General features: G+C 50.4%; 1 protein-coding gene across 2 annotated transcripts in view; it reads right to left on the reverse strand.

The window, feature by feature from the left end:
* Positions 1-825: 825 nt before the first annotated feature.
* Positions 826-24,342, reverse strand: part of RFLNA (refilin A) — a 28,503-nt gene continuing 4,986 nt past the window's right edge. The window contains exons 2-4 of one of the 2 annotated variants that reach the window (XR_016444129.1): positions 10,574-10,683; positions 5,467-8,439; positions 826-4,476 (exon numbers count right to left, since the gene is read on the reverse strand). Coding sequence is in view for 1 of the 2 variants with exons in the window: in XM_090062527.1 (XP_089918653.1) it covers positions 8,106-8,439; positions 10,574-10,683 (444 nt within the window). In the remaining variant the exon portion in view is untranslated. Of the gene's footprint in view, positions 8,440-10,573; positions 10,684-24,342 lie in introns of both variants that reach the window. The other variant, XM_090062527.1, reaches the window with a different exon arrangement.

A 24,342-nucleotide genomic window follows, 5' to 3' on the forward strand; every position in this document is an offset into this window, starting at 1 on the left:
TTTTCCTTTCAGGGCTACAAGAACCAGAGCCAGAAAATAGACCCAACCAGACCTTGTCGCCAACTTCTTGTAGCCAGGCCACAGTGTGGCCTGCAGGTGCACCCGAGGCGACCCCCTTCTGCCACAGCTCTGTGGCTCGTGCCTTTTGCTTCACCGGCTTAGACAGCCGATTAGGTCTCTTCCATCTTTAATAGTGAGCCGCTTATGAAATGAGTGCCCCACACTTAGTAGACTTTTGCGTGTCCTTTGCCAGCGCCTTCCATCGGCATAAGGCCATCAAGATCCATTGTACAGAGCACGGTATGCTTGTCCGTGATAAATCTAGATTATGACAGCAGTCACACGCTGCACTTGCTGCAGAGCACTTTCCACCTGAGGATCTCAAAGCACTGGCTGAACATTATCGAATTTAATCTTGTCGTGTCACTTTGCACCTGGCTCCTGAGGCTCAAACTTTTCAAGTGATTTTATGCACTGTCCAGCGGGGCAAAATAGCAAGCAAAAAGGCCAAAGGGCATGTCAGGGAGCGCTGCAGTGAGACGCAGCAGGCCTGCTCCATGAGCCCTACTTTCTGAACCAGCAGCAGTATTGTCAGCTTAGCCTTGGGCTGGGGATTAGTGTTCCTGCCCAACTCCACGAGCCCAAGGAAGTTTAGATACATGCTTTTGATCAAATATTTCTGGGGTTTCACATCCCACCGCTGACAGAGAAGCAGTCCAGTGTCCGGATCATTCAAACGATCCCATCTGGCTGTACAGCGGTAATGCCAGGGCGAAGGAAGGCTCTCGAGGAAGGACGAGGAAAGCCGCACATGCACACACTTGCTCTGATTTGTCCGCTTTATTTTGATATAGAAATTTGTTTCTTAAATTATTTTCTATGAGTCGCGCAGAGGAAGGGATTATTATGGAGAGGGAAAACAATCTACAAAAATAAAAGGGTATTGTGAAGTACCGGGTCACCACATATACACCAGGACAGGTCTGTGCAAGCACACAGAGGACTGGAATTATAAAAATAAAAATATGACATATCCAGAAAGAGGAGCCGCTGACCATTTCCCCACCACCACCACCACCACCCCCTTCTCTCACTCTCGAGCAACTTTCGTTTTCCTCTTCAGCTCTCAATTTGCACAGCAGGATACTTCGGCTTCTTGTGTCGATGGATGCATTCACCTTTGGGCCAGGGAAGGTAAGCCGGGGACTCTGACACTGTGAAATGGTTTGTCTGCGTGAGGGGTGGTTGGGGCACTTGGAAATGAGCTGCACTTGTTGAATGGTGCTCCCTGTGATGTCAGTAGGGGCAGGGGAGGTCTCTGACCGCAGCAGAAGCTGAGTTAATTTGAGACGGGGAGACCATAAGACAAGTGGGCACGCTGGCGCCCTTCCACGCAGCTCTGAGACGTGTGTGCAACTGGCTCTTCAAAGGCACGTCACTGGGCTGCGGCTGGTGCTCACCTTTGCAAGACAAATGTGGGGACTCGCATTGAGGTAAGGGTTGGTGTTTGTGTCTCGGTTTATTTTAGCCCCCTCAGAAAGGAGAATTTGCCCTTCCACCTCGATGCCCGTCTTGCTGGGGTCATCTGATCCCAGCGGCCTTTCCTGCCCACATGCAGGGGGCTGGACCCGGTGATCTGTAAGGTCCCTTCTGGCCCCAAACAAGTCTGAAACTATGAATGTCAGGCACCAAGTCCAACGCCAACGATCCTAGTTTGCCGTGTTTCCTGACAGACTTGCTAACTTACATCTCAGATTCACACTTCTTCAAGTCTGCAGTTTGCTTTTCTTTGGTGTGTTTTTTTGGTTTTTTGGTTTTCTGATTTCCCCTCTCGCTGTCTTTTTTCCAATTACATGTATACTAGCAAGACTCAGTCAGTAGAAGCAGTGAATAGCACACACCTGCCTGTGCCCCAGCTCACGGAAACGCTGCTATCAAATCCCAGCCCTTAGGTCACAGGTTTGGCATAAGCTTGAAGAAAGTTCCTAGCCAGAGCTCGGTAAAAAGGAAGGGAGAAAAGCAGGTTGGTTTAAAAAAAAAATGCCCAAATCATTTCTGTTCTGAATTGCTTGTGTTTGTTTGTTTTTCAATTTTTTTATCAAAATCATTTTTGAAAATTTTGAATTGAAAAATGTGGACATTTTAGTGCTTAGAGTTTTCCCCTTTTTTGCCAGACTGCTCCTTCCTTCATCCTTTTTTGCAACATTACGGAGAGCCAAAAGGAACTGTGACAACCAGAATGGGCTCAGTCTGGGCTTCACTTCTTTTACCCCCTGGGACCACTGAAATCTAATAAAACAAATAGACGGGGAGAAAAGGAAGCTGCTTCCGTACATCAAACTATCGATGTTTCAAAATTCCTGGTTTTGATATAAAAAAAATCGACCAGTTTGAAACCTTCAGAAGTGTTTTGCAAAAGTTTCTGGTTTGGAGAAGGAAAACTATATGCACAAGGGAGAGGGGCACATTTTAAAAGACGATTTTTAACTAAAGCAGACGAGTCAAGAACTTGGACCACATGACATCATATCTCAGCACTCAGAGCAATACAATTTTTTTTAAAGCAACATTTGCTTATTTTCAACTGTCTGCAATTCGGGGGGAAAATAATGTAGCAACATTGGTTTTAAAATTAATAAAATCCTTTTTTTTAAAAAAAAAAAGTGATATCCATAAAATGGGACAAATGGTCCCTTTAAATGTACAAAATGTGCTACAAACAGACCATTTATTTGCTGCTGGGAAGACTTCATTGAATAGGATTTAGCCTTTTCTAACTGTGGTGCCAAACCTAAATTCCACTTGTCTGGTGTTTGAGGTTGGGGGGGGCTACAATTTTTGTCTTCCAAGCCACAAAAGAAGCAACACTCACAGCTCCGCTGGCTTCTGGCATCATATACATTGGTCACAGGGGTTCAGCTAACAAATGGATAAGAAGTACTGTGCAAGAAGGCAAGAAATGGCAGCTCCTGGCTATTGCAAACGTGTTGGAGATTGGTTTGCTGACTTGGAATCAAAGTAAAAGCTGGGCTTTCGCCCAGGAGAAGGCAGCAGTTCTCATAGGATTTGGGCTGGACTGTGTATAAATGCCTCACTATATCAATTTGAAACCAAACACAACTAACCCTTTCTAGCACAGGTGGGTGCATCCTGCTATGCCTGACATGGATAAAGCCGCAGTGAGCGAGAGGCCGCTTCAAGCACGTCTGCTGCATAAGTGACATTGCTTTAAACAAGAGACCTGAAACAGCAGACATGCAAACGTGGTGGCCATCCCACCGGCTGCGACTCCTGCTGAAGCCGCAGCGGCTTGCTGCCTGATTTCCCTGGGCGCTGGCTGGGCCCTTAAACATCATCCTGCTGCTTTGAAAGCCCATTCCTGCCGGGAACATCCCAGGGAACTCAAAAGGAGCCTCCTCCAAGCCTTGGCACAGCAGCCACACCTAATGGGTATCAAAGCCAGGTAAGAGGAGAGTGAGCCTGTAGATTGTCGCTGCTTGTGGATGCCCAAAATGTCACACCTTTGCACAACCGGGCAGCTTCTCAGTGCGGCCAACTCTGCAGGCCCATCAGCTCACAATGCTCGGCTGTGGCATGAGGACCATTGGCACATCCAGTTACCCGGATGGGAATTTGTACATTAGCATGGGGCTGCATGAAGAACGAAACAAGTTACTCCCCAAATTCTGCTTTGGTGCCCCCCCGACCGCCTCTCCTTGAAAACAAGTAGCAGATACATGACTGCACGCAGAAGACAGAGGGTGTCTAATCTTGCAGGGGAAACCTGCCATCCCAGTGCCAGGTTTCAAAGAAGCAAGGCATCTCATCCAGGGAGGCAGAAAGTGCTGGAAGGTATTTAAAATACCCCTCTACAATTATAAGGCACTTGGCAATATATAGTTCTGAGTTTTGACTTTTAGATCCACTTGTGCCAACCTGTAGGATCAGTTCCAGTTCATCTCGTCTCTGATGTTGCAGCCTCGTCATTCAAATGCACTGTAGTTGAGACTCTGCATATTTTCTTTTTTGGGTCCCTTGGCACCCAGCGACGCTGGCTTCATGCTGCAGTCTCCCTGGCACGCTCAGTCACCCCCTCCAGTCTAATTGCAATTGAAATTCTGAGCCGTCTGCTGTCAACCTGAGCAAGGCAAACCGTTCTGCAGCCGCCAGCGCGCAGGACCCAGGCAAATGCTGCTTGGCACAAGGTTTGGCAGGTGAGAAACCATCTCAGCACATTTTTAAGAAAAAGCAAAGTGTAGTGCGAATCGCTGGAGCGCCAAGCAAGGGCGTGTGTGGTCAGTTCTTTCAAATAGTCTCTCTCTTCTGAATGCAGGTTTCAGTGTTTGCACAGCAAACAGCTCAGCTGGTGGGACTGGAAGGACAATGAAACCCAAGGGTGTGTTACTGCTGCGGGTCTCTTGTGCCTGACAGGCGCGGGCTCACAGGGGCCTTGATAAGATGAGGATCCTGCCTGGGCTTTGGACAAACAGAATGAAAACTGCATTCAGGACAGGGCTAAGCCTGGTTTTGAATAAGTTCTGCAAGGGCAAAGGTGGGCTGGTTCCCTGGGATGGTCTCATGAACCATGACCTGTATGCTCTTAAATACCTGAGGGGCGATGCCTGGCCCAGCAAGGTGAGCTGCACCACCCAGCCAGGAGCTCCAGGAGCCTCTGTGCCTGAGGGGAGAGGATAATGCCATGAGGATGCTCCAGGAGAGGAGGTGGGAGAGGCGTGCATCCACTTAACCACCCACGGAGACCATGCAATGTGCATTCCCCTTCCACACAAGCCAGCCTTGCCTTTTCCTCCCACTTTCGGGAGCACAGGCCCTGCAAGGTGCTGGCTGGGGGCACCAGGGTTGTGAAGGGCGCACAGTAGAGGTGGGAAAGGTGCCTTTCCTTCCCCAACATTAACGGTCCCGGGAGCCTGCCCCATTCTAACTGAGACTGACACAAGTGGGTAGCAACCCAGGTGCAGGGCCAAACGAGATGGTTGATCTGGCACTTGCTGGTTGGACTAGGTGACTTCCCAGGCCCTCCCAGCCACATCTTCCCCATATTCATGTTGCAAAGCAGATTTCTTATAAAGTAAAAGGAGGAAGCCCAGGCAGGCTGGCTGTGGCCCAGTAGAGCCTGGGTGCCCTGTGCAACGGCTTAATCCCATGATGGGGACAGAGTTTTATGTTCACAGCTGCAGCGAAGCGTGACTTGTGTTATGACCACCTGGCAGGAGTCCTGGAAGCAAAGCCATGGCTCTGTGGGGTCAGCTTGTTGAGAGAGACTCCCATCCTGTTTGTTCTCCTACACCCCGGCACTGTCCCTCGAAACCAAGAGGAGAGAAGACTGAAATGCAGCTCCTCACTCCCCTTGCACCTCACTATTGCAGCCTAAGACCAGCAAGGGGAAGCAGGGCAGTTGTCCAAATGTGTGCAGCCTTGTAGGGGCTAGGTAGATCTGGCTGCTACCTTCAGTAGGGAGCAAGGAGTCGACTTCCAGTCACCGCAGGGACCAAGACTCCAAAGACTTTCAGGTTCCCCTTCAGATCACGAGGCCTAGAGCATCTGATCCATTAAGTCAACTTGTCCCTCCATCTCTTCTTTGGAAGCTCCTGCAAAACTTAAAACATGCATCTCCACAAGAGAGTTTGCTTGGGCTGTTTTGGACACATGGGTTGTCCCTAACCCTGCCAGGGCTGCCCACACACATGCTAGACTAACTGAGGTGCCAGACACCCAGGATACCCCTATAGCAAGGACATACGTGCAGTTGTTTAAAGCAGTCTCACTTGCAGACAGAAGTTCCTGAGGCCCAGATTTTCCAAAGAATCAAGGTGCCTAAGTCTCAAGCATTCGGGTACCTTTGGGGATTGAAATCAATCAGAATGAGGCCTCTAAATACCTTTGATTGTCTGGACCTAAGTTACTTCTGGAAAATGGAATTTGAGGTGCATTTTGAAAATCTTGCTCTTGGTGTCTAAATCCCTCTGAAATGTAGTGACTTAGCTGTCCTGTTCCTCTGGGCTCCTTTGAAAATCCCAGCTGTATCAGCCCATGTTCAGATAGCAGCAACCGCTTCAGGATTGTCTACCACTTTCTTGCCCATCTGCACTGATACTGTTTTTCAGGCTGTCTATTCATGGAGCTTTATCCTTGAACGTGCATTGAGGAGGTGTTGAGGGTGGTGATGTGGAGGATCCTGGTTCACAGCAGTATGCACGATTTTCTTAATTCCTTTTGTGCACAGGGTCCCTGCCCCCCCTGTCATTTGTCATCTCCCTAGGGAAACTAAAGCAGCTAATACTCAATCACCGCAGGAGAGCTACCATGGGGAAGGCATGTACGGTATTCACAACAGCACGGCGGGGAAGAGAGCCTTGTTATACAACACGGTAGCCCCAAGGGCTGCTACTCTTTGCTAGTTCCCTTTCAACGTGAACATCAATTCAAGTCATGAAGCAGGTTGTCAGATGCAAGGGAAAGTGGTCTCTCTCCAGCTTGTCTTCAAATGAAAATGCCTACGTCAACTTATCTAGCATCCCTAGCTTTACCCCATCAAAAATAACACTGAAGGGATCAAATCCATCCCTAGTGAAGGAGGCTCTGTGTGTGTGTGCACACGTGTGCATGTGTGTGTATGGTTTCAGCAGAGTTACATCCGTGCAGTTGAATAGCGCTTGCCCCAGGGCCGTGGTGATAAGGAGATGCTGTCAAATGCAATTATGGCATCTGCTAGCAACTGCTCTCAAAGATCCTGCATGCTACAGGGGCTGGTTGTGTTGGGGGCTTCAAGCGGGTACTGGCAAGACCGTGATTTGCTAATGTTGCACATCCTGGCATTTAATGCAGCCGTAGCCAACCAATTCACCCGAAGGGTAAACCATCGACTTGGACAAGAGTGGATGGGGACAGGGAGGTGGAGAGAGGGAGGGGAAGTCCTTGTGTGACTTATGGTCCTGGCATACTGCTCCCAGAGTCAGCAGGCTGATGGGGGGAACAGCCCCATTGCCTTTGGGAAACATCTATCACATTGCCAAGCTTTAGCTTGGAAACCGTGTACTTCCTAGCGTAAGAGGAACGTCTTTGTCTCCTCCTGGGGCTCCTCCTATCGTCTTTATTGTCTCGCACAACAAAACATCGTGTTTGGTCCTAAAGGAACTGTCCCTGCTCCTACATCTATGTAACATGATTGTCATAAGCCATCCTAATGTAAGATTTGGATAATCTTTAGAGAGGTCTTTTCTCCCTGTGTGTCTTTTATTCCTGTAAAATGAGCTTTTCACCCTATCCCTTGGGCAGTGTCCGCCCTAGGATGCAAATCTCCCCCCAGAGAGAGCTCTCTGCAAGCCTATTATACAGTATTTTGTTATGACATGTAAACATCAGACTCCTAAGAAGGGCCTCAGATGGGAGTTTGGCACTTTTACCAGCTAGGAAGGTGGATGCCACGTTTCCGTGATCGTCTCTCCTTTTCTTACAATAATTAAAAATAAAAATAAGGAAGAAATAAGTTAAGTCAAGGTCATTGCAGTGATACAGTATTGCAGCCATTATCCAGAAAGGGGTTTAGAACAGGATGGATGTTTTATGCCGACCTATCAAAGCAACGACAACCTCCCCCAGGTTTGAGCTCTTAGAGGAGCAGCTGGGAGACAACTGTGAAGGCTGGAGGGTGACTCCAATTTTCTCCAATCGCACCGAAGCGGCGATACCGAGTCTCACCTAGGCGCCAGCAAAAAACTCATGGAGCTAGGAAGCAGCACTATAACATTTGGCAACTGCGTAACTTAGGGGCCCTCAAATATCTGCTTTCACGTAAATGCTATTCAAAATAGAAAGGCTTAAAAAAAAAAAATTAGAAAATAAAAATCCAGAGCGTGAACGTCAACAGTGTCACGAAACGAAAGCCAGCTGTTCGTGGGTGGCAGGATGGAGAGAGCGCCCGTGGAAGCCCCCTCCCAGAGCCGTTTGCACTTGTCCAAGACCATACGGCCCTCGCCACCTGTACTCGAGTGCCATCGGGGAGGGCTCTGGGCCAAGCCTGTCTGTCCGAGGAGATCCCAGGGAAGGACGTGGCCTCGCTGCGGTCACAGCTCCCCACTGGCGGATTAAAGGCTCTCGCTGTAGATGACACAAGGGCTCGTTTCCTCGCAGAGCTCCAGCTGCACGCTGGAGGCAAACCACCGCTTGGCACAGCCCAGGCTGTAGTTGAGGGTGGTCCGGTAAATGTTCTTGGCGCGCTTGGGGAAGATGATGGTCGTGCTCTGGAACCGCAGAGGCTTCTGCCGGGGCTCGAAGTTCAGCTGGGATTTGTAGTTCCTCCAGGTGCAGTTGGGGGCAGCGATGACCGTCTCGCTGTAGGTGGTGACGGTGGGGATGGGGCTGTAGAAGATGTCATCCCTGTAGTGCTTCTCGGAGTCGTATTTCACCTCGGAGTTGCACCTGTGAAGGGCAGCGAGAAGTCAGGCCGTGCAAACGGGGAGAAGGCGACGGCGGGAAGGCAGGAGGAACATCTTTGTCTCCTCCCGGGGCTCAAATGCTCAACCCGGAGCCCAGGAAATGCCCTGCTCTGTGAACATCATCAAAGACTGGGACAGATAGAAGTCTCCCCCCGCTCCACAAGGCACCGAATGCCACTGCAGCAGCCCCAGGTTTGCAGCGGTCCCCATGGCTGCTTCACCCCGTGCAAGGTAGCTCTGCCCGCGAGTCCCCCCTGGCTTCTGGGACGAAGCCAGGCCCTCCTCTCAAGCCCAGCTATATGCCTGAGAGCAACGGGGAGCCTCTTGCACAGGCTCCTGAAGGCCTGTCCTGCACAAAAAAAAAATGCCCTTAATTTTCTGGCTTTCGGAGTCTTCCATGGTCTTTACTTGGGTTTTCCCAGCCTTAAGGCAAAACCTCTCTAATCTCAGCACCATGGTATGAGCAAGCATGGTACAAGCATGGTACGAACATGGCAGGTACAGCAGAGAGGGGCACAATGGCTGGCTGCCTGCTGCCGGCCTCCCCTGCTGAAGTTACTTAGGCCAAACGTAGAAAAAACAGGGCTGGAAGAGCCCTCAGGAGGGCATCTAATCCAGCCCCCCTGCTCAAGGCAGGATCAGCCCTTATCTGGGTCAAATATTGGTCTGACCTGCACTTAAAAACCTCCTGTGATGGAGATTGTACAACCTTTCTACCAAATCTGCTCCAGAGCTATCAGAGGCCGAGGAGCCGGACAAACACAGACGTTCATCCCGGGGCCTCGACGGGAGAGCTGATGCTGGGACTTGCAAGGTTTAGGCACCTTTGTGACCCATCCTCCCAGGGCTTGCCCACATGCTGGGAAACAGCAACGCTGTGCTGGAAGGAAGCCGCCTGCTCTGGTGCAGCGGCCCCCATGGAGCTGGCAGGTGATGATGGGAAACCGACTTCAGATCAGGGAGAAAGCTAGAAGTGCCTGCCTCCATGATCCTTTTGGGGCACAAGGACTGTTGCTTTCCCAGCCTCTGCTCTGCTCCCCGGTGGACGCTCTCAGGAAACCCTGAGGCAAGAAAATAACCCTGTGGACGTAGTGTTCACGGATGGTGCTTACAGGGAGCTTGATGGGCTCTCTCATTTCACTGCTCCAAACCTTTCAACTGCAACCAGCAGCTGGGGAATTTGCAGCTCCCTGCAACACGATGAAAAGCCGGGCGAGTGCTTGTTGGTCCCCTCCACCCTGGAGAGCTTTGGCCCATTGTGGCATGCGTAACTCGATCTCCCTGAATGTATTTTGCTCGGCTAGGTGTGTAAGCAAGCCAGTCGTTTGGTGCTTATACAACTCCTGTGCAATCGCCGTAAAAACGTGCCTGCCAGCAGTTCCTTGGCAATCGCAGCTTTCACGGGGTACGTGTCCAGAGCAGCGCTCGTGTGGGAAAGGGGGAGGGGACGGCACGCACATTCCTCCGTCCCCTTCCCCCACTCCCTCCATTTTTAATTGTTACCACAAGCCGCACTGCAAATGCCATTTCCAAGTGGAGTCCATGCCGGCAAAAAAGAGCGTGAGATTGACGGCCTCGGTTGCAGTGCCTGCAGCAAGGCCACTGCCTCCCAGCACCGGCTGTCCTGCGTAGCAGGACCACCCTGATGGCAGCGGAGGGGGTAGCCCCATCTCCCTGGGCCAGCCTAACCTTGATCTCTCTGCTGCAAGCACAAATCAAGTGGGTGCCAGCTACAACGGTGCTGCTTCTTCTGAGGCTGCGAGTCTGCTGGGAACTGGGCTGAGACCACCAACTCGTTTTACACAGGCCACCAAAAGGCTCTCCAGATGGTAATGGTTTTCCATCACAGCTTTGGCTGGATTTGATCTGCACTGGAAATGAAAACCTCCATCTCCGATTACCAACCCCTGAACCATCCGACATCCCCTCCCCTCCCAGTCATTCCCCCCACCCCCCCGCCACCCGCCCAACCTCTGTGAATTTCTTTGCAATTCGGGAATTATTCTTCCATTCCTTCCACCACCAAAGTAACTGCGACACCCATTTGTAAACACGGTAATCTTTTGCAGGAGAAAAATTATGGGAAAGCGGGGGGGGGAAATCACCTCCATATGTACCTGATTTCCTGTACGGGTTCAGGGTTGACCTCAATGCTTTCTCCAAAAAACACTGGGTACATCCGAGGCCTCATCTCTGGCACGGAGGAGTTCAGAAGTAGGTAGGGGATCTGCAGGACAAACAGGGAAGGAAATAACATCGTGTCAAGCGTTAGGATAGTGCAGGATGGTGCTGGGGGTGTTTGTAGCACGCGCTTTGTCCTGTTCTTCAGCACTGACTGGCACCGTGGCCACGTCCTGCTCTGGTGATGTTGGGCGACACTCCCCTGTGTTCAAAGCCATCAAACTTTTGGTGAGCCAGCCCCCAGGGCTCACCAAAAGCCTCCGGGAACGTCTCCGAGCTAGAAGGGAGGCGCACCCCCAATGGCAGGGGGGCCCATCCCCAGGGAGGGCTATGCTGCCGTTGCTCGGGGCTGCAGGGGGTCAGGGAGGCCGAGGCGGAGATGGGACTGGGACGAGCGACCCGGATCGAGGACAACAAAAAGTCCTTTTTTAAATACACAGGGGACAAAAAGAAGGTACCGGGTAACGTGGGGCCCCTGCAGGACACGCTAGGAAATGTGGTCGTCACACCAGACGACAAAGCTAACTTATTTAACGATTTCTTTGCCTCCATTTTCCTGAGCAGGGACCAGATCAGCCTCCCTCTGTGCCCCCCTCAGGCCCCAGGGGAGGCGCACCCAGGCCCAGGGTGAGGGCGGATCTAGTCAGGGAACGCCTGGAGGGACCGGACGTGTTTAAATCAGCCGGTCTGGATGATCTCCACCCCCGAGTGCTGAGGAAACTGGCTGAGGCCATTGCGGGAGCCCTGGCACGGCTGTACGAGCACTCGTGGTGCTCTGGTGTGGGGCTGGAGGACTGGGAGGGGGCCAGTGTGGTTCCCATCTTCTAAACAGGGAGGAAGGAGGACCTGGGGAACTATAGGCCAGTTAGTCTTACCTCAGTCCTGAGAGAATTATCCTAGCGCATGTCCATGAGGGGCCGGGGGGGAGATCATGCTCAGGGGCAACCGACACGGGATCATGAGCGGCAGGTCCTGTCAGACCAACCTGGTGCCTCCTACGACCAGGTCACCAAATCATTAGACGCAGGGGCAGCAGTGGACATCGTCTTCCTGGATTTTCAGAGGCCTTCGACACTGTCTCTCACCCCGTTCTCATTAAGAAACTGTGGGGCTGTGGTGTCGACACCCACACAGTCAGATGGGTCACCAACTGGCGGGAGGGCCGCACCCGGAGAGCGGTGGGGGACGGGTCACATTCGACCAGGAGGGATGCGGGCAGTGGGGTCCCCAGGGCTCGGTCCTCAGGCCCGCACTGTTCAACATCTTCATCGGCGACTTGGACGAGGGGGTAAAAAGCATCTGTTCAAATTTGCTGATGACACTAAGATGTGGGGGGATGTGGGCATGCTAGAAGGGAGGAATAGGCTACGGTCAGACCTGGACAGGTCACAGGGGTGGGCGGATGAGAACAGGATGGGATTCAGCACTGACAAGTGCAAGGTGCTGCACCTGGGGAGGAAAAACCAGCACCATACCTACGGGCTGGGGAACTCCCTTCTCGTCAGGGCAGAGGCAGAAAAGGATCTTGGAGTCATGATTGATGCCAAGATGAACACGGGCCGGCAGTGTGGAGAGGCAGTAAAGAAGGCCAACCGCACCTTGTCCTGCATCCACAGATGCATCTCGAGCAGGTCCAGGGAGGTGATCCTCCCCCTCTATGCGGCACTGGTCAGGCCGCAGCTGGAGGACTGCGTCCAGGTCTGGGCGCCGCACTTCAGGAGAGATGTGGACAGCATGGAGAGGGTCCGGAGGAGGCCACTCGTATGGTCAGGGGCAGCCGGGCAGGCCCTATGAGGAGAGGCGACGGGACCTGAACCTGTTCAGCCTCCACAAGAGAAGGCTGAGGGGGATCTTGTGGCCTGTTGCAAACTAGTCAGGGGGGACCAGCAGGCATTGGGGACGTCCCTGTTCCCCCGAGCACTGCCAGGAGTGACCAGGAATAACGGTCACAAACTGGCAGAGGGGAGATTCAGACTAGACATCAGGAGGCGACTTCATGGTCAGGGCAGCTAGGGTCTGGGACCAGCTTCCAAGCAAAGTGGTGCTGGCTCCTACCCTGGGGGTCTTTAAGAGGAGGTTAGATGAACACCTTGCTGGGGTCATTTGTCCCCAGTACTCTTTCCTACCATGGCAGGGGGTCGGACTCGATGATCTGCTCAGGTCCCTTCCGACCCGACCAACTATGAAACTATAAACTTGCCCCTTGCACAGACTGGTCCTGGCTGAAGTTCCCCAGGAAGAAGCTGCCTGGGACAGGTGATTTTGGTGTCAAGAGCACCAGAAGCAGAGCATTGCCACCAGCTCCTTTTAGGTCAAACAGTGCAGACCTTTGAGGATCACGGCTTGAGCCCACCAACTCAGACGGGCAAACTCTGCAGCAGATGGACTTGGATTCACACCAGCATAAAAGCAAGCTTTAACCTGATCATTTCAGGGCCACTTCACTCAGTTATGCCAGGGTTTAATTTGGCCTTCCCAGCCCATGAACTTCCCCAAGAGATGCTCTCTTCCCACATGGTTTCCCAGGAGGGAGAAGGTATTCGTCCTTGTTCAGGTTACAGCAGCTCGAAGAATGGGCCCAATTCCCCAGCCACTAACACCAGTGTAGCATCAGTGAAGTCAACACTGATGAATATTGGCTGAGAAATGAGTCTGGTTCCTGCTCCACCCTCTCAAGGTGGTCCACGGAGAAGCAATGCACCACCTCCCAACACCACATGTCGGGGGCCGCCGAGCTCCAAGTAGTCGGACGCACTGGTCCACCATGAGTAACACCACCCATGTTTATGGCTTTTCCTTTCATGTCGACCTCACAGGTGCCCATGTCAGCAGTCATTTTATGCAGCTAAGTCTCCTCCAGCACTGCCTGCAAGGCTGTCGGGAAAAGTCCCATCCTCGCACAGCATCCTCGAGGTAAGTTGGCCAGACCACGCTGTTCTTCTCTGCAGATTGTCATTAGGAGTATCCCCTCCCTGGCCCTGCCACATTTTTGCTGCCCTCGTTGCTCTTCCCATTGCGCATTAATGAAGCTGGTGAGGGGTTTTATATTGAAAACTGATCCCAATTTCTAGCTGATCTCTCATTCTCTCTCAACTGATAACTTCCTCCGCTTCCCCCAAGTGCAGAGTAAATTTCTTCCTCTCCTACATTATAGCTTGTCTCCCAATCACTTCGTTTGACAACCAAACCACCTTAGTAACTCCTAAGATTTAAAAAACAAATGGAAAAAAAATCATCTACATGGCCTTGAGTACCAATTGGAAGAGAGAGGAACATAAGGAATTGGAGATTTCTCTGAAATAAAGCTGAGAGACTGACCTTCCTCCACAAATGTAATGTGGCTGGTCTCATAAAAGCCAACCGCTATCTAGGATATAGGGAAAGCTGCTCAAAGCTCTTTCGCCTTAGACTTAATATATGCAATAAAGATCTTGGGCTGAATTCTCCGATTTATGTTGGTGCTGCCCCACTGAAATCAGTAGTCTTAATCCTGAGGTGCATGTAGTTGTTGGAGCAGTTTGCTGAGGGGTGTGGGAGCTTCTCACTGGTGGCCACAGTCAGCTGGTTTTCTATAAGAAGTTACTGGGCTTACTGGCAGGAGCAACTGGGTGACATGTTATGGTCTGTGTGATGCAGCTGAACCCAATGATCCCCTTCTGGCATTAACATTTATGAAAGGAATTTATTTCCAGAAGAAAATCTGACTTGAACCTCTCAGGCAGGCCTGCAGGATAGGACATGCTAAGAGGTGTCCTCTTCTGACCTTGCGGTATGTGCCGCAAGGCGTGAAGGGGGTTCTTTCTACTGATTAGGAAAGCCTACCATCAGGTCTACGCCATCCAAGGACCATGCAGTGGTGTGCCACATTGAAGCATGGCAACCATTATGGACATGCTACACCCCAAAAGGATGCAACGTGGCCGTGCATAATACGGGGCTGGGTACATGCCATAAGCTCTCCATCTTGTGTGCTGATCAGCACACTCCCAGCAGCCCGCTGAGGCTGTACTTCACTGCAGCATGTATTAGTGAGTGCCTTTGCTCATATGTCTGTGCCCAAGAAGCCCCTCCTCTATAGCCCGATGTCCTTAAGCATGAGTTCCCAGATACCATGCCCCAGTATCTGCTGTCTGGAGCCAGCACAGCTGCTATTCAACTCTGCGGTGTTCCCTTGGAAGAGAGCTGTTGTGGGTTTGCAGTCCCTGCCACCGCTTTTCCGTTGGTTTTGATTTATGAAGCATGGGAACATAGCGTCCTTGCGGAAGATGTCTGGCAGCCTCTGGGCAGAGTTTAAAGGTCTCTAGGACAGCAAAAACCACCTGGGAAACATTACGTGTTCCACCCTGCACACGCTGAATCTAAAGGCTACAGAAACCATTTGGTAAAAGGATTTGCCCGTTGGATAAACAGCAGATAGCCAATGGCATGGACGGTAAAGTGACACAGCGCCACATAGACTTCAGTGGAAAGGTTGCTAGTGTGTACCAGCTGAGGACCTGGACTTCGGGACTCAAGTGAGGCCTTAAGACTTAACCCTTACAAGTCTGGATGCTTCATTTAAATGTGCAGCCCCCTTGGACTTCTAAATTGCCACCGTTTCTTTTTTCCCACCGGTAAAATATGCTTTTAAAAATTCCCCAGTTTACCAAGAATGTCTACTCTGTAATCAGTAACATCCCATGTTCACGCAGTGCTTTGCAAAATGATTTGTCCGGTCTGACTTTCAAACCTGATCCAAAAGGGAAAAGTTCATTCTTACTTATTCCTCCTGAGCGCTGAAGGCAAGCCAGGAATAAGTGGAGGCATTTCTGCTTATAAATACAGTGCTCTGCCCTCTGCATGCGAGTCTTTTAGAGCAGACGGGGCTAGTTTTCAGGTAAGTATATAAGATGATCTTGCTTTATGTTGAACCTCCTGCGTGGGGCTAGTGCTGAAAGGAACTTATCTGTGTTTGGGGGGGGAGTTATACAAAGTAACCTGCATATCCCTATGCACACACCTACATGTGTGCCCACACGCATACAAACTAGTAGGCTCCGCTACCTGCGAATTAGCCGACCTCCCTTTGGCATCCTGCAAACCTGTGCAGTTTGCTTTTACTGCTGTAGAAAGCAGGGCCGGGAATATGTACACCCCGGGAATGCCCAAACACAAGAGACACCTAACTATCCCGTGGATGCTCTTGGGATGGTAAAACAGAAAAAAATACAGTGAGGATTCTCCGGGCAGGTGCTTAAACTAGACCTATTCTGGGAGAGGCCTTCGCGTTCGGCAGTACTATCAGAGACAGAAGTAGGTGGCTTTCTCTTGTTTTCTATAATCCTATAACCCTATTCAACCTTGGCATAAGTCCACTGATTTCAGCATGGTTCCTATTTTCAGTCTAATCCAATCCATTTCTATACACCACATACGCACGTACAGATGCGTATAGATATCTCTCTTAGTAGAGATGAATGGATGACGCAGCTCCCACCTCTGAGCTCTATCTGGCATCGCTATGATACTTTACACAGGGAATGTGCCAACATGAGATACACGTAACAAGGCGCTGGATGCCCAGTGAGCAGTAAATCAAAGAAAACAGAGTGCTGATTTTCCTCGAAAACTGTTTAAGCATGGCCCATTTGGTAACCTCATGTTCAAGGAAGCTCCAGGGATTCATGTTCTTACGCTGTGCCCCTCAGCATTGTATCTGACCGAGTCTTCCATGCAAGATCTCTCTTTGAAAACCCCAGTTCCTCTTTGCCTGTAGATAACACGAGAAGGCTCTCAGCCAGTGGAAAAGAGCAAAGCAAAAGCCCAAAATGCCACTGGAGCACAACTGCTAATTGGAAGGCCGCATGCTGGCACGGTGAGAGCATCAGAGCAATGCCAGTCACGAGGAAGGCAAGCTTGTGGGCCAAAGGGCTTTCACTGCTGATACCACCCTCTTTGCTGGAATGAACTCATCACTGTTCAGCAAAGGATGTCACTGGATTTGCACTGATATTGCAGCAGGAGTTTAGGGGTAGTGTGGCATATCAGGGTTGCACTCTCTGCCACCTACCGGAGCGAACGCCTCTGTCTTTCTACAGAGTACTGCGGGATCTTCAACGAACAAAACCAGCTGAGGCCTGGCCTTTATATATCCGATCCCAACTGTGGCACTCTCGACAGAAGGAGGACCCTCTGCATCATAGTACGGAGTTGGTTCAGACTCGCTCCAGAGGAGGAGATGCCTGCCCACTGAATACCAGTGCTCCTTCCCCAACCACTGAGTCTTCTTGGAGAGCCTGCATCCAGACTCTCTCCCTGCCCGACGTGGATCTCCTGAGCCAGCACAGGAAGGCACAGCTGCAGCACTAGACATGCTCCGCACTCATCCCTGGACATTTAAATAGCAGCCCTCAGGGGATTAAATTTGGCCTCTGGCAAGCCAGGCATTTAAAAATCAAAGCAGTGAACTGATGTCATCCTCATCTGCCATCTTACAGTGGGCAAGGGAAGCTGCTGCTACAGCCAAGGAGAGTATTTGTTGGCGCCACAAGCCAAATTTCCTGATGCTGTGCTCTCAAACCCAGTGCCCAGAGGATTTAGGAGCTCAGTACTTATTACCTTTGCAGAGGAAGAGATTTTGGACACCTAAAAAAAAAATGGAGGTGTAATGCAAGACAGCAAAAGGCTCTTGGACTTGGCACCACTGAACTGAAAGCCCACAGAAGTGCATGCCATCATGCACTCTGCATTCACATGATAAAAGAGCAGAAAAAAAATGCTGCAAAGGAGAGCCAAGCGTTGGCCCCGATGTCAACCCTGGGCTGTCCTACTCTGCATTGGGAATAACAGGAATGTTACGTTGACTTCAGTGCCAAGGCGGAAATGAATTTTTATGCAACTGGACCTCTTTGAATTCAACCGTCCTCCATGTGCGTCTTAGTGCCAGTGAACCTGTCCAATAATTCCTCCTGCGCTTACCCAAGCCTCGTTTGTCGGAACGCAGAGTAACGAACTTAGCGGCGAGGTAACTGGGGGCATTCCTGAGGGATTAGCACATTAGAGGTCCCGCTCTCATAATGTTTCCACCCGGGGCGTCTGCAGAGCATAATTCTGTTCTCAGCTCTGCACGACAGACCTTAACGCTCCTCGTGAGCATGTGCTGGTCACCCACAGATGCCAGGGATGTTCAGCGCATCCTCGGGGAGGAAGTGAGTAGAAGTAAGATCTTCCATGTGATTCGGAGAGCAGGACCGTATAGCTATATACAAAGAGAATCCATGGGAGAAGACTGCTATAGAGGTCTGGAAAACAAATCAGGATCATGGACGTGGAAAAAAGGAGAAACATGGAAATAAATTCAATAGGGCTTTTCCCATTGACATTAGTGGGAACGGGATTGCATCTCCAAATGCATTTAGTGCTGAAGGCTGCTAATGGAATCGGGTGTATGGAGTCTGCAGTGCTGCGGGCAGCACCAGAGTGAAAGCACTTACAACAGTACATTTCATCAGCAGTTGCTTATGAGAGCTGATGCCTCTCTGAATGAGTTAGTCTACAAGGTGCCACACTGTCCTGCTTTCTGCCTAACAGTTCGTGCAGCTATAAAAAAAACGAAACCAACTTTGTTGTCGCTCCTACAAGCTTCCTTTGCTTTCTAGAAAAGCTGAACTTCCCTAATTGATAAAAAACAGGAGTGATAAAAACCAGAGTGATGGGTCGAACAGTTGGCTTCTATGCCTGTCGGAGACCATTATGGGTTCACACCCAACTAGCACGGGTCCAATCATGCGATCGCTTCATGTGCCGCGCTCCCTTGAACTCGACTGGAATTCTGGAAGTAGGGGGGCCTAAGTGGCTTATAAAGTTTGGCATAAATTTAAAGATCACCTATAAAACACTGCGGTTTGCCCAGGTTATAAGCAATCAAAACCCTTGCACAGAGCGACAAGGACACTAAACAGCAAGCAGCGGTTTTATGGAGCTGCAATTTGAAAGGATCACAGATGAGGCTTTGTTTGTCCCCAGTGACATTCTCAGTCCCGACGTTTCTTCTCGTCTGATCTGAACTGTAGTTACCGAGCAAAGAACAGGGAACTAGTTAGATCAAATGAAAGGAAGGGTCACTGCATTGTCATCATAACAGAGACGCTGCTTCCAGGTAGGCTATAAGGTAGTCAAATAGTTTCCATCCTAAGCTCCCTTTCTTATATAGAAAGCTGCACACCCTGTGCTAGTGCTTGACCACCAAGCACAGGAGATGAGATGACGAGTCTTTTTTAAAAAATATCACTATTTTGTATATCTGAAATTCCAAAATTTAAAAATTCTGAAAAATGCTACCAGCGCTAGAGTGGGTCAAAAGGCAAGCAGGCTATTTCACAACTATTTTTCCCATTCCCACTCTCTGCCATGATTTCATCGGCCTCTGGAGCTCCAAGGGATATCGATCAGCTCCACTTGTAGCTTCCTAAAACGACTGTTGTTTGGGTTGAAACATCGCATGCCTGCTGTCTGCCAGAGGCCTGATATATTTTATTTTATTTTATTTTTTTGGCAAAGCCTTGAGACCGATCATTTCGGCCATGTTGAATTAGTCAGACAAGTTTTTCCTCTTTGAAAAATAAAACCGAACCCTTCTCTCTTCTTTTTCCACAGGGGTGGCTAGAGAGGACGAATGCAGAAATCCCAGTCTAGCTGCAGACGCTACTACTCGCTCAGCTCCTACCTATTGCTTGTCACCTGTCATTCCCAGCGCACTTTACCAAGGTCAGTTTTGTTATATCTCCGCATTGCAAGCGGGTCAACCAGGGCCCAGAGAGGGGAGGTATCCTGCGTGTCTCGCAAAGGAGGTGGGGAATTGTGAAGGGAATAACCACTAAGGTGTCCTGAGTATTGGGCAATGCTACCTCCCATAGGGAATGCTCCCTTCCAAAGGAAAATATGAGATCGAACCTAGGATACCAGACCATCCTTTGAGTAGGAATGTAAATCCCTCTGGATGCTAGCAGCTGGGATGGGACTGCTCCTTCCCTGTTAGATCGCGGGCATCCTCGGTCATTATTCCTCAGGTGTGGAGCCTGCAGTTGGACATGCCTGCTCATGTAGCTCCCGCCTGCTGCTGTCCTAGGAAAGTCAGCATCCCTTATATTTTGCTTTACAATAGGATGGGTCCTGGGAGCCCAGGACGGCACTGCGGCGGATGACAGGGTGCAATGGAGAGAGAAGGGATGTAAGGACACATTCTTTCCATACAGAGAGTCAACACAAGCCCTATACACCCTAAGCCCTCAACACAGAACTTATATGGACCCCGAGATGTATACGTGCTTGCATTATCATAGAATCACAGACAATGTGGGTGGGAAGGGACCTCGGGAGGTCACATCTAGTCCAACCCCCTGCTCCAAGCAGGACCAGCCCCAGCTATACATCATCCCAGCCAGGGCTTTGTCAAGCCAGGTCTTAAAAACCTCCAAGGGTGAAAAGTCCACCACCGCTCTGCGTAATCTGTTCCAGTGTCTCCCCACCCACCTCGTGAGAAAGTTTTCCCCAATATCTAAACTTCCTTTGCTGTCCCTACATACAAGGCCAACAAATTCACCCCAAAGCACACTCTATAAGGAAGCGAGAACATACCATAATGACACTGCTCTTTCTGGTAAAGAGTTGGTCCCTAACACCAAAGGGTTAAAATATTATTAAAAAGCTGAAGTTATTTCTTGTTTGGCTGCATTTTTTCCCTCTTTCTCAACTCTTCTGCCTTTCAGGCATGTAAGGGCCTGGACAGCTAAGCTGTGCTGTTTAAAGCTACACGGAGATGAATACACACAAGAAACCTGTTCCACCCTGCTTTATCCGTTCCAACGATTGTATCGCTAAGGCCTGCTGTAACCCAAAATGGACAACTGTCTGTCCACTCAAAATGACCATTTAGTCTTTGATGGAGAACTCTGGAAACCAGTTAAACAATGGGTTTCCGTAGAGCACAGGGACCAGTTTGGAATACTTGCAAAAATAAGTTAATAAGGATACTGCTCTTCCATCCCTAGTAACCATTCAGCATCAGGACACTTTGCGCTCTTCACTTTCCATTCGCTCGCAGGTGCACAGCATTGGACAGTGAAGGAAACAGAGCTACGGGTTGCCAAACTATGACAGGGATAAATCACTCCTTTCCTCCTCAAGAATGACACTCACAGCACTGACGCAGCCATCGAGTCCTGCTTTCCAGTAAGGGAAAGAGAGGAAACTGATACCATCTAAACAAACCCTAAATACTTGCATACAGCACACAAGCCCTCACTCCAAGCTGCATTTAGACCCAGCAAAGGAAGCAGAGCCAGAAATTCAATGACCTCTCCTAAGGTCTTTTCTATTGTATTGATTTTATGCCGAAGGACTTCAGGTCTTATGGAGACAGACAGCGATAGGAATTGAAAAGCAAAATCATTAAGAGTCAGAGTCGAGAACAAAATTATGGGCACTTGGTTCCCAGTTCAGTGGTGCATTCAACCTAGCCCACAAATGAATCTCCTGTCCGATTTCACGTATTCAAATGTTGTTTTCAGAGACGAGACCTCAATCAAGCGGCTATTAAAAGCTACAATGAGGAATTTGGTTGGATGATTCAGGGTGTATAGTTCTGCTCTCTCTACTTTAAACAGACATGGTGTCTTAGTTAATTGAGAGTTTTGTATTTCTAACATCTGGATATGTTGGGATTTACTAGCAGAGGTTGCTATGATCCTGTCCCTAGAGACCAGGTAGGTTTCCTCTGGAAGAGATAACAGTGAATTGAGACGTCAAAAACAAAGTGTGGTTGGTACAGGAGTATTTCATTTTGGAGAATTACATCCTGCCCCTCTGAAGCTCCCTTCTGTTTCAAGTGGGAAACATACGGGGTTTCACTTCCTGGCCAAAAGGACTGTATAGTCACAGATTCACGGACGTGTAGGGCTGGAAGGGACCTCGTGAGATCATCGGGTCCAGACCCCTGCTCATGCACTGGGGTGTTAAATAGATGAGATGGCTGCACTTTCCCAGTAGGAGAATAAAGTCCTGTATAGATATTTGCATGCCATGTACCAAATCCTGTGGTACTCTCCCTCAGGAGTCCTGCCACGGTAGAAACCCCATGATTTGGTTGCTGCATGTCTGCCAGCCTCTGGCTTGGACACACACACACGCGCATGCACACGCACACACACACACACACAAGTACATAGGTGTGCACGCCAGATCCTCAGCTGCAGTGAATCAGCAAGTTCAACATGGACCCACAAACTGGCCCCAGCTGAGGACGGGTCCCTGTGCATCTGATGCTCAGAGTATTGTGGGCCCCTGAGGGGCAGGAGCTATAAGATCAGGAAAGGGCGTTCCTCCAGAAACACACCAGCACAAAATGAACCTGGTTGACGTGCCCCTTCCCTGCAATGCGTGCGTTGGCGTGCGGAGTCCTGGAGAGACCTCTCCGTCAGATACTCCAGACAACGTGCCTTTGAAAAGCTTTACATGCAGGCCTGACATGTTGGGACACCCATCATGTGACAGCAGAGACTGAGATGTTAATCAACACCCGGGTGCCGATTCCTCCGTTGAAATGGTTTCTGAACAAGATCGTGTTAGCTAAGGAAGGAACCAGAGTCTTGCCCTGGACAGGGCAATCTCTGGGGTATGGTTTGTACATCAGGCAATACCCAGAGCCTGCCAGCTCGCTCGCTCTCTGCCTATCAGTGATGGCTCAAGAGGAGGAGAAATGGGCACGTGTGTCTATCGGCGAGGGATGAGGCGCAGCAAAAGCTGGGTCCAGGCGAGACCTGTTCTGGAGAGGAGGGGGCTGCTGGAGAGCCAGGTGGCTGTGTGTGGAAATGAATGCCAAGCCTTTCAGCACACATTTCAGCAGTTTCTCACCCAGCCCTAGGGCTGTGGGAGTAAGGCAGAGATGCCAGGCAAGGTTGTTCCACTCCTGGAAGAAGCCAAGTCCCCCGTGGAGTTGCGGGGAGGAGGAAAGAGTGCAGGTCAACCTCCCCCATGGGGCTTGCCCTCTGCACTGAAGTCAGCAGGCCCATGGGCTTTCCCTTGGGGATCCTGCAGCGCATATGGGTTTAGGGGGCAGCACCAGTCGTCAGGTTTGCGAGATGCCAAATTCCCCCTCGCCAGAGAAGACGATGTCCCCAGTACCACTGACTTTCTCTTAATTTAAATCGCAGCTTCCAATGTACAGGGCTATAAGCCCTGAAAGTCTGAAGCCCACCAGGTGATTTGGCTGGGCAAGGCCCAGTGGATGGGTTACTCACCCAGGCCACGTGCAGAAGGCACCTTCTATGCACGGATGGATTGGATACCCCCTTTCTGTACAGAAGCAGATGCTGTGTCTGGAGCAGTGTCCCCTCCTATTGCCCTGGATCCCCCACAAATGCTTCCTGGCACTACAAGAGGGAGGTAGTACTGCACAGGTACTGGCGCCGAGGCAATGTGCATCACCTCACCTGCAGGAAATCCAGTTCAACTTAGCAGGCACTAGCTTTTCAGCCTGGTCCCATGTGCTGTGAGGCCTTGTACCAGAAGACATCAAAGGACCACAGTGCCACAGACTGGACTGGAAACCATGGATCCTCCAAGCCCAACAACCTACTCCTTCCATGGACATGATTTTGGAGAGAGAGGATGCCTCCCCTGCATGAAAACATCGGGACAGATTTTTTCCTTCCTTCCCTCCATACCCAAGCTGGTCCTAGGCCAGGGGACAGTCCTGCCTCAAGGGCTGCCAGGTTTGATCCAATGTAAGTGGAATTCCCCATGACAAGGGCTTTCCTTTCATGAAGAGACAGCAGGATCGTGCCTTGATTAACTTAGCAGATGACAGTGATGATAACTGATGTGCAGATCAGCCTTCCAGATTAAAAAAAGAAAAAAAAGAACCTGTTTCAAATGGCAAAGCACTGGGAACAGATGGCCCTGCTCTTCCTGGCTCCCAGGCGGCAGGCCTACTGCAGGGGAAGCCAGGGCAGACAGCTCTGCAGACCACCTTGACAAAGGGCCAAGCACATCGAAGTCATTTCAACACTGGTTTCTTTTTTTCTTTTTTCTTGTGCCTCCATAATGGGGCAAAAGCAAAACCTAGAGCTTTGGCTCAAGGGCACAGCATGTGGGTGGGAGCTGCAGGGAGCATGTAATTGCATCCAGACATCAGATGGAGAGGATGCTTCCCGCTTTCCGCCCGGGCATGGACCGATCACGTGGTGTGCAGCTCTTTGCAGGCTGCAGCCCCAGTAACCACCAGCGGCAAAATGCTGCTAAGTAAAGAGCACGTGCATTGTTTCCACGGTGCTGTGCTCTCTATACATGCTCTCCTTCCCTAAATTTTCCAGATAAATGTTTTTCCACTAGCAAAGCTGAAACGGGCGACCCCCGCCCCCCCCACACACACACACACAGATTTTGACAGTGAGACTACCCGCCGGAGGCTGCTTGGGGCTCCTATTAGGCCTCTTTTACTTGATGCTGTCAAGTGTTTGCCAATTAAGATTAAGGCCTCCATCCAGAAAGGATTCCCTCCAGTAAATCCAAGCACGGGGACCGTCTTTGTGGCACTCCAGCCAAAAGAGCCTTTGCAAAGACACACAACTCCCCTGTGAACTGGTGCTATTCTCTCCACTTCGCACACAGGGAAACTGAGGCATGGTCCAGCTGCTGCCTGACCACAGCAACACAGCTTATGAACCTT

The sequence above is a fragment of the Crocodylus siamensis genome, chromosome 9 (assembly GCF_052110815.1).
Source record: "Crocodylus siamensis isolate JL-2025a chromosome 9, ASM5211081v1, whole genome shotgun sequence".
NCBI classification, from domain to species: Eukaryota; Metazoa; Chordata; order Crocodylia; family Crocodylidae; genus Crocodylus; species Crocodylus siamensis.